This window comes from Oryctolagus cuniculus, chromosome 16, assembly GCF_051225735.1.
Source record: "Oryctolagus cuniculus isolate XC-2025 breed Fujian yellow rabbit chromosome 16, ASM5122573v1, whole genome shotgun sequence".
Taxonomy (NCBI): Eukaryota; Metazoa; Chordata; class Mammalia; order Lagomorpha; family Leporidae; genus Oryctolagus; species Oryctolagus cuniculus.
In genome coordinates, this window is record NC_142882.1 from 22,475,984 (window position 1) to 22,490,000 (window position 14,017).

General features: G+C 65.7%; 2 protein-coding genes across 3 annotated transcripts; both read left to right on the top strand.

Annotated features, from left to right (window-relative positions):
* Positions 1 to 9,384, top strand: GIPC1 (GIPC PDZ domain containing family member 1). The gene is made up of 9 exons (XM_051835827.2): positions 1 to 95; positions 2,509 to 2,566; positions 3,988 to 4,072; positions 5,773 to 6,089; positions 7,080 to 7,265; positions 7,357 to 7,537; positions 8,143 to 8,255; positions 8,434 to 8,515; positions 8,603 to 9,384. The coding sequence occupies exons 4-9, from the start codon at positions 5,802 to 5,804 to the stop codon at positions 8,752 to 8,754; spliced, it is 1,002 nt and encodes a 333-aa protein (XP_051691787.1). The 5' UTR covers positions 1 to 95; positions 2,509 to 2,566; positions 3,988 to 4,072; positions 5,773 to 5,801; the 3' UTR covers positions 8,755 to 9,384.
* A 1,952-nt stretch (positions 9,385 to 11,336) lies between these two features.
* Positions 11,337 to 13,679, top strand: PTGER1 (prostaglandin E receptor 1). 2 transcript variants are annotated; one of them, XM_051835839.3, is made up of 3 exons: positions 11,337 to 11,453; positions 12,119 to 13,092; positions 13,291 to 13,679. In XM_051835839.3, exons 2-3 carry the CDS (start codon positions 12,136 to 12,138, stop codon positions 13,555 to 13,557), a joined length of 1,224 nt encoding a protein of 407 aa, XP_051691799.1. In that variant the 5' UTR covers positions 11,337 to 11,453; positions 12,119 to 12,135; the 3' UTR covers positions 13,558 to 13,679. The 2 variants fall into 2 exon arrangements, with proteins under 2 accessions (XP_051691799.1, XP_089172673.1); XM_089316547.1 differs by having other exon boundaries at positions 12,119 to 13,047.
* Positions 13,680 to 14,017: the final 338 nt, after the last annotated feature.

Below are 14,017 nucleotides of genomic sequence, written 5' to 3' on the forward strand. Positions count from 1 at the left end.
GGATTCGGCCCCGCCCCCGGCCGCCGCTGCGGGAGGGGCCCCGGGCCGGAGTTTGCCGACAGCCGAGGCGGGCGCGCGCGCGGGCGGCGGCTCAGGTGAGTTCTTCCCCCGCGCGTGGGTGCGGCCCCTCCGGGCCGGGTGGGCAGCGGTGCCGGGCGCAGGCCTGGGGAGGGGGTCGCGGGCTCGCGAGGATCCTGCCGATCGTGCGGGGGGAGGTGGGCCCGTGGGGGTGGGGGTGGGGGTCTAGTCTGGGGGCGGAGATGCCCAACCCCCTTCCCACTGGGGCTGGGGTCCCCGGCTCCCCCCAACCACCACCTCTCTGGACAGTCCCGCGCGGGAGTCAGGATTTGCGACCTCTGCCTCCTCCCCACCCCGAGTTGGGGAGGGGAAAGGTCTCCCCGAATCCTCGCAGTGCCTGATGTGGACTGGGGGGAGGGAGCGACAGACGGGGGTCTCCGGGAGGACCGGGGTGTGGACCAGAACCCGAATAATTTGGAAAGTCACCGCGGGGAGTGGGGGGGACTTCGCTGAGCGCTCGCCTTGCGGATCCAAACAAACTTCCTCGAGGGGCGAGGGGTGGCAGAGGTCAGAGAGGCCAGAGGGGTGGGTGTCGTGACCGGCCCCAGGCCACACAGCCCCTGGGTGACGACGGGGTGCGGGACTCGAACCCACGGCCCCACCCTGAGGCCAGAACGCCAAGTCTCCACCATGCAGCCGGGAGTTCCAGCACCTGGGCCCCTGCCGGTCGCACCCCCCACACAGTCTGTATTGGTCATCTGGGCAGCACCTGCTGGGCAGAGCTTCCTCCGCCCCCACCCCCACCCAGAGGTCATCTCAGCGGCAGCTGCTCAAACAGGAAGCCGCCCCTCTGTCCCTCAAGCTGAAGGCTGGGGTCCTGAGAACAAGTTGACTTCTGCAGGGCGGCAGTGGGGGGGGGGGGCGGGCAGAGGGCCAGGAAAGGGGGGAGGAGCTGGGGGCCTGCGGCGCACCCCCACCTGCACCCACAGGCCGTCGGGGGCTGGGGTGAGGCAAGTGGGCGTTCTCCCTAGATACACTTAGGAGCCGGTTTTTCTGGAGTGAATCAGAGGCTTCCCCCCACCTCCTCCTGGCCAGAACATGGCCCTGCTGAAGAGGGGGCAGCCTGCACGAGGGGTGCCCCCTCCCTCTGCTCCTGGGACCCCACCCCTCCCCGTGCCTCTGACCTGAGACCCCTCTCGGGAATGAAGGTCGCGCCTCCCCTGCCTCCTTTGCTCAGGTTGGACAGGAAACAGAGAATGGAGAGGCAGAGGCCGTTAGCAGGTGCACACGGGCGGGCGTGTGTATGTGCACGCACTGCGGGCGGGCAGGCAGACTGAAGATCTCAGAGACAGCCATTCAGTCCACAAAGCTTCTGTTTCATGTGAATTTTTTCATCTGTGTGAAAGGCAGAGCTGGGTGTGTGGGGGGGGGTCTTCCATCTGCCGGTTCGCTCCCCAAATGCATGCAACAGCCAGAGCCAAGCCAATCCAAAGCCAGGAGCCAGGAGCTTCTTCCAGGTCTCCCACGTGGGTGCAGGGGCCCAAGCACTTGGGCCATCTTCCACTGCTTTCCCAGGTGCATTAGCAGGGAGCTGGATCGGAAGTGGAGCGGCTGGGACTTGATGTGGGTGTCCCATGCCTTGACTCAGCCCATAGCACCATAGCACCCACCTGTACAAACCTTTCCCGAGTGCCTAGCGCATGCCAGGCGCCGCCCTCGGTACAGGGACCACCGAGACAAAAATCCCTATTCCTCTTGGGGGAGGACAAATTATGGGAGGGAGAGGCAGCCACCCAGCAAGATCAGAGCGGCTGGCACTCAGTGGGGGCAGGGAGGGTGGGGAGGTGTGGCCTGGTGGACAGGGGCCCGGGCCAGGGACTGCTCGGGGGGGGGGGGGCAGCAGCTGAGGCCTGTATGGCACAGAGCACCCAGCTCAGCCAACATCATGGCAGGGGGCATGGCAGATGGGGTGGTGCAGGGCTTGAGGCCAGACTGAACCTGGGAGTCACGAGTCGTGTGGCCTGGGCAGAAGCCAGAGCTGTGGTGACTTCTGTAGGGGTCTGTGGGTCCCAGGAAGGAGAAGCCCCAGAATCTGCCCCAGGACAGTGAGGGGAGAGGTATGACCTGGGTTGCATTGTAAAATAGAGACACAGTTAAAAAAAAAAAAAAAAGTTCCCTACAGCCTTGTGGCTACAAGGCTTCTGCAGGGCAGCCTGTCATTAACTTCATGGGCCTGAGCCTTCTGGGCCACAGTGTGGTTCCAACAGGCTGGGGAGGCAAACTCGGGATGCTGCCTGGAGGAGGTGGCCTGGCATGAGGTGTGGACAGGCAGAGAGCCCACTGGGCCGGGGAGAGGAGGAAGTGTCGGGATCCGCTGTAGCGTCTTCAAACTCCTCCATCTTGTCTGCTGGATTCCCATCAATCCCTCCCCCAACCCCACCCCCAGGAGACAGGAATTCTCCTGCCCATTTCTTTTTCTTTCCTTTTCAGATGGAGAAACTGAGGCCCCAGGAAACAAAGTGAGCTCAGCCCCGCAGCCACGCAGCTGGTAAGTGGCAGCGGTGGGATTTGAACCCACGGCCCGGGAGGCAGCTAATGAGTCCCCCCCACACTCCCATCTCCTCACCACCATTACTCTCCTGGCACTAGTGAGGACCCGGAAGCTGGCCCACAGCAAGGTGGCTGCCGGCTATGGGTGGAGAAAGGACGGATCAGCACTCGAGGAAGACAGGGTCCTGGGCAGTGAGGCCTCGGGGGGCCTGATCAACTATTGTTGCAAATAATAGTCACTAGCACTCAATACAGCCTGCGCTGGGAGCTGGAATGTTCCAGGCTCCTGGGAGCTCAGAGAGGTTAAGACCCCTGCTCTGAGCCACACAGCCCCCTGCCTCCCATGAGTGCTGAGAGATGGCGAGAGTTGGGTTCTTGTTTGTTGTTTTAGCGTCATGAGCTTGGTGGGATAACTTGAGGGAGTAGGCTGCTTTGTCAAATACTCAGCGAGTGCCTACCATGTGCTAGACCACGATGACTGCTATGGGTAGGAAGGCTGGAGAACCGGTGAAAGGCTTGTATCCATCATATAAAGAGTTCTCCCAAATGAATAAGAAAAAAGCCACATGTTTAAATGCATTTACTCATCTTCTCTTTATTTAGAAGGGAGAGAGAGAGAGAGAAAGAGAGAGCAAGCTTTCATTCTTTGGTTTGCCTCCCAAATGCCTACAACAGTCAGGGCTGGGCCAGGCCAAAGCCAGGAGCCAGGAGCTCCATCCAGGTCTCCCCTGTGGGTGGCAGGGACCCAGCTCCTTGAGCCCTTGCCTGCTGCCCGCTCCCCCCCCACCCCCCCGGCGCACATTAGCAGGAAGCCAGGTCAGAGGCAGAGCTGGGAACTGACCCTGGCCCTTGGATGTGGGATGCGGGGGTCCTGAGCCGGGTCCTCACTGCTGAGCCGCCGCTCACAAAAAGGCCAAGGCAAGCAGTTGAAAGCTGCATAGACTGAAACAGGTGAGGGGGACGCTTTCCTTGTGTCTGACAACATAAGCACCTACTGTGCGCCAGGCTCCGCGCTGAGAGGTGAAGTGTGCAGAGACCACAGAGTGGAAGGGGACGGCCTGTGCTTTGCTGATGTGACAAGGCCGGGAGGCCACCGCCTGGTCTTCCCCGGAGCCGGGCACTGCAACCGGCTGGCTAGCCAGCACTGGGCCCACTCATTCGTCCACTCATGGACTCAGCCAGCGTCTACTGATGTCTGTTCTATGGATGGAGGGCTGAGAAGATGCCACGCCCCCTCAGAGGCGGGTGTGGGGGATGGGGTGGGAGGCAGAATCAGAGGGAGCAGCCTGTTCAAAGGCCCTGAGGCCTGACTGTGGCCCTCGTGGCTGGGCATGTGGGCAGCGGGTGGGTGGGGCTTCAGGGGGCCCTGTGGGCCAGCGGGGAGCCCCGGGACTCCCGCGACCTGCTCACGTCTTACAGGATCATTCTGGCTGCTGTCTCCTACGAGCCAGGGGAGTGAAGGCGGAAGCCAGGAGACCCTGAAGAGGCGACCGCGCTGGTCTCGGTGAGACAGACCAATGAATGAATGAGTGAATGAATGAATGAGCGGACGCATGCGTACACGAAGCAGCCCAAAGTCCCTTGGACACAGGGAACTAGAATCAGGCGGCTACTCGCCGGCCCCTCCCCTCAGGAAGGGGCGTGGCTGACCAAGCCTCTGCTTAGGGCACAGCACCCCGGTCATGAACTTGGCCCTGGGGGTGCACCTGCACTCTGGGCAGTAGCATTGGCGGCCCCAGTGCCTGGGCTCCTGCACACCCACGTGAGGGACCCAGATGGAGCTCCTGGCTCCGGGCTTCAGCCTGGCCCAGCCCCGGCTGCTGTCGGCATGCGGGGAGTGGACCAGCGGGTGGCCGATGTCTCTCTCTCTCTGCCTTTTACATAGAAATAACTCTACACAAGGGAATCGGCAAAATGAAATCTGACCTGAGCCCCAGTGTGGCCTCCAAAAAAGTTTTGTACCAAAATAAAGTTGAGCTTTTTTTTTTTTTTAAAGAAAAAGATGTATTTACTTAGTTGAAAGGCAGAGTGAGAAAGAGAGAGAGAGAGAGGTCTTCCACCTGCTGGTTCACTCCCCAAATGCCCACAAAAGCCAGGGATGGGCCAGCCCCACCTGTAGGCTGAACCCACAGATGGAAGACCTCTCTCTCTCTCTCTCTCTCTCTCTCCCCCTCTTCCCCTCTCCCCCCCCCCAGCCTCCCATCACTCTGCCTTTCAAACAGATACAGAAAGAAATAAAGCTCTTTTTTAAAAAAGAAAAAAAAAGACCAAACCCCAGCCCCTCCTCTGGGCAGGCTGCTGCCCACACCTCATCACACCAAGGAATGCGGCTTGGCAGGCAGAGCGTAGGCCGAACCCCAGTCCCACGTGACACCTGGCTTGTGCACGGTCAACAACCTGTGCGACAGTACATGCAGGCTATAGTCAGGGACCTTGCTTCTCATATTGAAGGTAACATTTTATTTATTTTTTAAGGATTTATTTATTTTTAATTTGAAATGGCAGAGTCAGAGAGAGAGAGAGAGAGAGAGAGAGAGGTTCTCCATCCACTGGTTTGCCCTCCAAATGACCGCAATGGCTATGGCTGGACCAGACCAAAGCCAGGAGCCAGGAGTGTCCTCTGGGTCTCCCATGCACGTGCAGGGGCCCAAGCACTTGGGCCATCCTCTACTGCTTTCCCAGGTCACAGCAGAGAGCTGGATCGGAAGTGGAGCAGCCGGGACACCAACTGGTGCCCCTATGGGATGCCGGCACTGCAGGCGGTGGCTTTACCTGCTGCACCACAGCGCCTGTGGCTGCCATATACCCTCTGCCGCCTGGCTGGAGGCGCCACTCAGGGCGCGGCCACCGTGTGGCACACGTGGTGGGGGAAGAGACACAGCCCTGGTGGTTCTCACTGCAGCCATTCGGGGCTTCCGCTCAGGGTGTGGTTCCTCGCCCGCCCTCCTGGCTCCTTGGCCAGAGCTTAGTCGCGCTATCAGCCATGAGCCTCCGTCTTCCCATCTGGTAAATGGGCACGGGGCTGACCTGGCCGGGAGCGCTGAGCCACGGACTCAGAGCACACTGAAAAAGTTTCAAAAAAGTAGTAAAACTCTGGCCGTCCTTGGTAGGTGCAAGGACTGTCATCGGGCGAACACCGCAGCCGTGGGTGCCCGCGGATACCGGGGGCTCTGGCCCTGACTCCCCTTCCCGCGCCCCGCGCAGGTCTCCCCGGGGCGGATCTCCCCTCGCTCATGCCGCTAGGACTGGGGCGGCGGAAAAAGGCGCCGCCTCTGGTGGAGAATGAGGAAGCTGAGCCGGGCCGCGGCGGGCTGGGCGTGGGCGAGCCGGGGCCCCTGGGCGGCGGCGGCGCGGGCGGACCTCAGCTGGGCCTGCCCCCGCCGCCACCGGCCCTGCGGCCCCGCCTCGTGTTCCACACCCAGCTGGCGCACGGCAGCCCCACGGGCCGCATCGAGGGCTTCACCAACGTCAAGGAACTCTATGGCAAGATCGCCGAGGCCTTCCGCCTGCCGGCCGCCGAGGTACGCACTGCTGGGCGCCGCAGCGGCAGGTGCACCTGCGCGCAGCCGGCACTGGAGGGCGGGGCCCCAGGGTTTTGTGGGAGATGAGGGCTGGGGCTTCGGGCTGCCTTCCCATCAGGCATTGCGAGGCCTGGGCCCAGTGGATTGTGGGGAGCCGCAGGCTCCATATGAATTCTGGCTTCCCATGGGGCACAGGGAGGCCTGGGCCCAGAGGCTTGTGGGAGGTGAGGGCTGCGGCTTGGGGCTGACTTCCTGTCAGGCATTGCGAGGCGCGGTCCCCGGTGGATTGTGGGGGCTGCCCGCCCCCCGGGCTGGAAGCTGAGTTCCCATAAGGCCTTGGGAGGGGGCCTTTGTCCTAGTGGGTTGTGGAGTGGTGGGGGAAGGGAGACATGATTCCAGCTGAATACTGAGTTCCAGTTGGCACTGGGAGACCTGGCCCCAGTGGATTGTGGGAAACGAGAGCGAGCCACGGCGGGAAGCTGACTTCCCATCAGGCATTGTGAGGCATGGGCCCCAGTTGATTGTGGGGTGTGGGGTCTGATGGCCCCCGGGCTGGAAACTGAGTTCCCATAAGGCCTTGGGAGGGGGCCTTTGTCCTAGTGGGTTATGGGGGGCAGGGAGAGGTGCTAATAGGCACAGCTGAATACTGAGCCCCCATCAGGCATTAGGAGGCCTGGGCCCCAGTGGATTGTGGGAGATGAGGGCCACGGTTGGAAGCTGACTTCCCACCAGGCACTGGGAGGCCTGTGGCCCGATGGATTGCGCGGAAACTGGTGACCACAGGTCTCACCAAGTTCCCATGAGGCCCTAGCCCCAGTAGGTTGTGGGGGCCGCTGGCCAGCTGGGAAATCTGCCGCCCAGTGCATTCTGGGGGCAGAAGACGAATGCGCAGTGCAGTGGGTCTCCCAGCAGGGAGGGCGCGGGGCTGAGCCGGAAGTAGGCCGAGGCCCCGGGGGAGGGAGGATCCGGGTCCAGGCTGTTTGCCCGCAGGTGATGTTCTGCACACTCAACACCCACAAAGTGGACATGGACAAGCTCCTGGGGGGCCAGATCGGCCTGGAGGACTTCATCTTCGCCCACGTGAAGGGGCAGCGCAAGGAGGTGGAGGTGTTCAAATCCGAGGACGCGCTGGGGCTCACCATCACTGACAATGGCGCCGGCTACGCCTTCATCAAGGTGGGCGGGGCCTCCGCAGCCCGGGGGCGGGGCCGCGGGCCTGTCACGCCCCTGACCACTCCCCTAAACACGTCCCGCCCCGCCCCCGCAGCGCATCAAGGAGGGCAGCGTGATCGACCACATGCAACTCATCAGCGTCGGCGACATGATCGAAGCCATCAACGGGCAGAGCCTGCTGGGCTGCCGGCATTACGAGGTGGCCCGGCTGCTCAAGGAGCTGCCCCGAGGCCGCACCTTCACGCTGAAGCTCACAGAGCCCCGCAAGGCCTTCGGTGAGCCAGCGTCCGCCCCCCCCCCCACGCACACACACGCACCCAACACGCACACCACGCACACAGACGACCTAGGCCTGTAGGACCAGGAGCCACCAGCAGGTGGCGCCCGAAGCCCAGCCTGCCACGGTGGGAAAAGAGGGGGCCGCCCCCCCACGCACGCCCTGCCCCACCCCGCCTGGTCCCAGGAGGGGGTGCTGGCTCCCAGCCCAGCCTGGGAGAAGGGCAGGCGCCAGGAGGAAGTTGCCCCCACGCCCGGCTTCCAGGAGCCATTAGCCCAGCCAAGCGCCCCCAACCCTGGCCTGCCCTGGCCCTGACTTTTCCATCTGGCTTCACTGCCTCTCAGGAATGGGCCTGAGGCCCCTGTGGTGGGGGTGGGGGACTCTAAAGCACTTCCGGGGTGGGGGAGGGGGGCTATGGCTAGCAGTCAGGGGCCCCTCCAGTCTGCTCCAGCGTTTAGCCACACCTGATCCCTGGTTGTCACCTCCTATCCATGCCAAGCCCAACTCAGGGGTCCTGCGCTTCTGCGGCTGGGGGTGGGCGTGTCCTAAGACCAGGCTGGCTGGGGGTCCTCAAGCCGCCCTCTCCTGCTACGGCCCCAACAGACATGATCGGCCAGCGCTCGAGTGGCGGCCGCCCGGGCTCCGGCCCCCAGCTGGGCACTGGCAGAGGGACCCTGAGGCTCCGATCCCGGGGCCCCGCCACGGTGGAGGACCTGGTGAGCGGGGCTTTTCCCTGGATGCAGCCTTGGGGGAGCGGGGGGGGGGCGCACGGCTGGGCCTCAGTTTCCCAAGCTGTCCAATGGGAGCGATGCTGGGGTGACCGCGAGGCTGGCACCGGGTAGAGGGGGAGGAAAGGGCGCGCGTTCACGTGGAGGCGGTGCCCCGCCCCGCCAGCCCTCGGCCTTCGAGGAGAAAGCGATCGAGAAGGTGGACGACCTGCTGGAGAGCTACATGGGCATCCGAGACACGGAGCTGGGTGAGTGGCGGGTTCCTGGGGCGGGTGTCTTCCAGGGCAGGGCGGGGACGCGGAGGCCGACACCTGCATCGGGGCCTCTGCCCACAGCGGCCACCATGGTGGAGCTGGGCAAAGACAAAAGGAACCCGGACGAGCTGGCCGAGGCCCTGGACGAGCGGCTCGGCGACTTCGCCTTCCCGGATGAGTTCGTCTTTGACGTCTGGGGCGCCATCGGGGACGCCAAAGTCGGCCGCTACTAGAGGTCCCAGCGGGAGGACTGGGGCCCGGCCTGGCGCGCGCGGGGGGTGGGGGGGGCTGGGCCCTCTCTGGGGACACCATGCCCCCCACCCCAGCATCCGGGAAACGACGATGCAGTGGACGGTGGACCCGGGGAGGGCTGGGGAGTTGGGGGGGAAGGGCTCTGCCCCCACTGCAGCCGGTACCACCCCCTTCCCTGCTCCCCAGCCTGTGGGGGGGCCCCTGGCCCCACCCCCGCCTCTCCTGCCCGGTTCCCTACCTACCTCAGCCGGGTCAGGCCAACAGGGAGGGCGGGGCCAAACTGGGCGGCCACCCCGCCCCCAACACTTTCCACCATCTGCTGCCAAACTGGTCACTCTCCTCTCCCTGGGGGCTTCGGGTTCTGCTTGGAGCAGGGGGTCACGGGTTTCCTGAGGAAGGGGATACAGAGCAGGGGGCATCCCCCTTCAGATGCAATAATGCCCGCCCCTCCCCCCACCCTGGAGTCTGCTGTGAACCCCCAGCCCCCTTGCCCCCGCACGCCTGGTCTCCCTCCTGGCCCAGCCCCCATAGGGGGGGCACAGCCCGAGGCGGTGGGCTTTTTATATCTGAACTTGCTGTCTGGAACATAAAAAAATCGATCTGGCGCTGGACCTGGGTGTCTGTGTCTCTCTCTGGGGGTGGGAGAGGGGCTGGGCAGGGCTGGGAAGGACTGCCTGGAAGAGACAGCTGAAATCCATCTCCCTAGGGCGCCAAATTGAATTAGGAGCTGGCCGGGGGTGCCGCCCCCCTCCCACCCTCCCTCCTGCCTGTGGCTGCCGGCCACCAGTCTTCCAGGCAAGGCAGGAGCTTCCCGGCGTGGCCCACGGTTCAGCTCCTGCCCCCTGTCTCTCTCGGTCAAGGCCAGTGAACCGTGGGGCTGGGACTGTTGTCTCCTGGGGAGCCCCAGGATGGACCTCAGGCTGTCCTGGCTGGGGGGGGGGGGGCAAGTAAGAGGGGGAGGGCCTTCCCCCCCACTCGAGGCTGGATGTGCAGGGTTCCCCCCTCCCCAGCGCCCGTGGGACATAAACCTGACATGCTTGTTTTGACAACCACTTCATCCTGGGAGATTGAGGCCATCAGAGGTGGTGGGGGGGCAGGGGGGATGGAGGGGGACCATGGCCAGACCTGGAGGAACCTAGTGGGGCTGAGAGAGAGAGGATTGAAGTGTGAGGGGAGTCAGGCCAAGAGGTTCCCACAGGAATGTTTGGGGTGCAGCCCAGCGGCCACGGTGAAACCTGAGCCGCAGCCCACAGCCCGCTCCCCCCACCACCACCACCCTGTGTACCAAAGACAGGGGCTGGGCGTGCGTGCAGGCAGGCATGGGGTGGTGATCATGGGGGTGTCGGGTGGCCCCCTGGGCTGCCCTCTGAGTGTTGGTAGCCCGCTCTCACCTCCCGTGCAGGGAAGGCTGGGCTGGGCTGGGACAGGTGTCTGGATGGTGGGTGACACTGGTCTACGAGGGTACAAGCAGTGGCTCCGGGAATGGCTGGGCACTGCCCGGGGTGTCTCCCCCGCGTGAAGGAGTGTGCCAACGTCCCTCCCTTGGGGCTGCATCCCAGGGAGCTGGAGGAAGGCAGGCTGGGGGCAGTGGGCGCACCTCCGGGTGCTGGGGGTGTAATTGCATCTCCGGGGGTGTGCTGCTGGCATCTGGTGGCTGCAGAGCCGGGGACAGGATGTGACTGTGGCTGGGACATGAAGGGATGTGACAGCCGCGTGCATGTGACAGGACAGACTCGGTGTGTGCGCGCGCGCACCCGTGACCCTGCTCAAAGCAACAGGTGAAGCCACCGCTGCTCGCTAGGGTCAGGGGTTTGGTTCGGGACGCGTGGCCCAGGTGTCACCCCAAGTCATCCTAACACGGAGCCCAGACGCCGGGTGAAGATCCTCCCCCCTCCTCGGCCCAGCGCCCTTGAACTTCTTCCCCCCCTCCTTCCAAGGGTATGACTCGCCCGTCCGGCAGCGGCCCTGGCTAGGGCTTAAGCCCCTGTCTAAATAGTGGGTGGAGCCCCTGCCCAGGCTGGACCTCACCCAAGCCGGTCCTCCCAAGGCTCTGCCCACTGCCACCCACCCGGGCACCCACGAGGGCTCTAGCCAGGCACGGTGTGTGGGGGGGGGGTAGGCACTGCTGCCCGGCGCAGGCGCAGGGGTTCAGCACTCCTTCCACCCTGAAGCCCTCCCCCCTGGCGTAGGGGGGGCCGGTAGGAGGGGCAGCGACACCCCCCGCAGCCGCCTCCGCCTGCCTTGGGCGACTCTCACAGTTTCCAATGTTTAGATTTTATCCGCTTTATTAATGAGGCAGGCAAGAAGCTGGAACGGGGTGGGGGGGCAGGAAGGGGAGGGGGCTGCTCCCGCCCTCTGTAGGAGGGAGGGGAAGGGGTCACCGGGGTGAGCTGGGGTGGTAGTGGGGCCAGGCCAACTCCCAAGGACCCACCCCTCTCGTGGAGGGCCGTGCCCCACCCTGGGAGCACAGAGAAGGGGGTCTCTGCCCCTGCGGGCCCCCAGCAGGCGCGCGCCCGCGCGCGGTGGAGTGCGGCCCCGGGAGGCCGGCGGGGCGACGGGAGGAGCCGCCCCAGGAAGAGAGGGAGGGAGGAGCGGGTTGCCGGAGAGCTAGCCAGGGAGCAGCGGGCGCGGCAGGGCTGAGCTGTGGGCGATGGGGACCCGGCGTCCCAGGCAGCGCCGGGTAAGAGGCTTGCGCGCGCCCAGGGGTTCTGGTGGGGACGCGGCGAGGGCACGGAAGGCTGGGGCAGAGGTCCCCTCCACGCGTCCAAGCCCTCTCTGGTCTTGTCTGTCCCCCTGCCCCACCCCACCCTTCCCACCTGGCCTAGGGAGGGGCTGGGCGGCCCTCAGCACCAGGGTATCCCCGAATGGGGGTCGGGGTCCTGGGTCTGCCCAAAGCCCCTGGGAAGAGAGGGAGAGAGGACAGAGCCGTGAGGTGGGCAGCAGTGGAACAGGGGACCAGGAGGTGCTCAGGGGCCCAAGAGACAGTGGGGCACAGGGGCCTGCCCACGGGTGGGGGGCACTCAGATGGAGCCAGACAGTGCCCAAGGCCAGAGGCCGGTCTGTAGGAGACAGAGATGGGGCTTGTGGGCGACAGGGATGACGCTGGGGCAGCGAGGCAGGTGGAGTTGGAGGTATATCCGACGTGGGTGGCTGGGGGGGGGGGTGAGGCCATGAGCCAGGGGTATGCTGTAAAGTAAAAATGAGAGGTGAGAGCCCCTAAGTGCCTAGGATAGAGAGAGAGAGCGCGCGGCGCGCAATGCTCAGCGGCCAGGGTCCTGTGGAGTTGCCCGAGGCAGAGGGCCCCTTGCCCGGCCCCACTTTGTCATCTGCTTCCTCCCTCCCCAGCGCCCCCGGCAGCCGACATGAGCCCCTGCGGGCCCCTCAACCTGAGCCTGGCCGGCGAGGCGACCACGTGCACGGCGCCCGGGGTCCCCAACGCGTCGGCCGCGCCGCCGTCGGGGGGTTCGGGCGCTTCCCCGGCGCTGCCCATCTTCTCCATGACGCTGGGCGCGGCGTCCAACGTGCTGGCGCTGGCGCTGCTGGCGCAGGCCGCGGGCCGCCTGCGGCGCCGCCGCTCGGCCGCCACCTTCCTGCTCTTCGCCGCCAGCCTGCTGGCCACCGACCTGGCCGGCCATGTGATCCCGGGCGCGCTGGTGCTGCGCCTCTACGCGGCGGGCCGAGCGCCAGCCGGCGGCGCCTGCCACTTCCTGGGTGGCTGTATGGTTTTCTTCGGCCTCTGCCCGCTGCTGCTGGGCTGCGGGATGGCCGTGGAGCGCTGCGTGGGCGTCACGCGGCCGCTGCTGCACGCGGCGCGCGTCTCGGTGGCCCGCGCGCGCCTGGCGCTGGCCGCCCTGGCCGCCGTGGCCTTGGCCGTGGCGCTGCTGCCGTTGGCGCGCGTGGGCCGCTACGAGCTGCAGTACCCAGGCACCTGGTGCTTCATCGGCCTGGGGCCTCCCGGCGGCTGGCGCCAGGCGCTGCTCGCCGGCCTCTTCGCCGGCCTCGGCTTGGCCGCGCTGCTCGCCGCCCTCGTGTGCAACACGCTCAGCGGCTTAGCCCTGCTGCGCGCCCGCTGGCGCCGCCGCCTCAGTTCCCGACGGCTCCCCCAGGCCGCGGGCCCCGACAGCCGCCGGCGCTGGGGCGCACGTGGAACGCGCTCGGCCTCCGCCTCGTCCGCCTCGTCCATCACGTCTGCCTCCGCCGCCTTCCGCGGCTCCCGGAGCGGCGGCTCGGCGCGCAGGGCCCGCGCGCACGACGTGGAGATGATGGGCCAGCTGGTGGGCATCATGGTGGTCTCGTGCATCTGCTGGAGCCCACTGCTGGTGAGGGGCGCAGGCGCCCCTCGAGCCACACTGCCTTCCCCGTCCCTGGGTACCTGGTGCTTCGGGATTCTTCCCTCTCTGGCTGGGACCCTCCTCCACTCCGTCCACGCCTTTCCCTAGCCCCTCCCCCAGCCCCACCCCCTCCTCTGACCGGCGCTGCGCTCACACCGCATTCTCCCCTCCCCCCGCCCCCTGCAGGTGTTGGTGGTGCTGGCCGTGGGTGGCTGGAGCCCCAGTTCCCTACAAAGGCCGCTGTTCTTGGCCGTGCGCTTGGCCTCGTGGAACCAGATCCTGGACCCTTGGGTGTACATCCTGCTGCGCCAGGCTGTACTGCGCCAACTGCTTCGCCTCCTGCCCCCAAGGGCGGGCGCCAAAGGCGGCCGCGCAGAGCTGGGCCTCACCCGGAGCGCCTGGGAGGTCAGCTCACTGCGCAGCTCCCGCCACAGTGGCCTCAGCCACTTCTGAGCGCGCCCAGAGGCCCAATCGGTTAAGTGAGGCCACCCTGGGCCGGGTGGCACGTGCAAAGCGCCCAACCTTTGCGAGGGTAAATGAAGCTACCGGGGGTGTAAATGAAGCGTCCCATCGGAGCCGCAGCATCTACTGTTGGCCGCTAGGGGCGGCAGAGGCACCGCGAGCGCCGATTGGACGAGTGCAGTTCCCGGACTTGCCACGCGAGGGCGGAGAGACACCGGACGCTCCTCAGTCGAGGGGGAGGGTCCCCAGGGTGGGGAGCCAGAGCCGCAGGTGCATGTGCACAACAGCACCGCCGCGGCCCTGGGGCTGGGGCTCCGGGGGCTCCGGGGGCTCCGTGGAAGACTCTCGCAACCATGCTGTTCACTAGGGCCCTGAGAGCCCCTGGCACAGCCCCCAAGCCCCTACCCCACCCCATCACGGCCTTGAACCCACCACCCACCGCCCCGTCCCC

What these genes read in the sequence shown, in the direction of transcription:
- PTGER1 (XM_051835839.3), top strand. Translation starts at nt 12,136, where the DNA reads ATGAGCCCCTGCGGGCCCCTCAACCTGAGCCTGGCCGGCGAGGCGACC. An exon ending in TCTGCTGGAGCCCACTGCTG is followed by an intron (nt 13,093 to 13,290) that starts GTGAGGGGCGCA and finishes CGCCCCCTGCAG; the next exon opens with GTGTTGGTGGTGCTGGCCGT.
- GIPC1 (XM_051835827.2), top strand. Translation starts at nt 5,802, where the DNA reads ATGCCGCTAGGACTGGGGCGGCGGAAAAAGGCGCCGCCTCTGGTGGAG. An exon ending in CCGCCACGGTGGAGGACCTG is followed by an intron (nt 8,256 to 8,433) that starts GTGAGCGGGGCT and finishes CCGCCCCGCCAG; the next exon opens with CCCTCGGCCTTCGAGGAGAA. An exon ending in CATCCGAGACACGGAGCTGG is followed by an intron (nt 8,516 to 8,602) that starts GTGAGTGGCGGG and finishes CTCTGCCCACAG; the next exon opens with CGGCCACCATGGTGGAGCTG.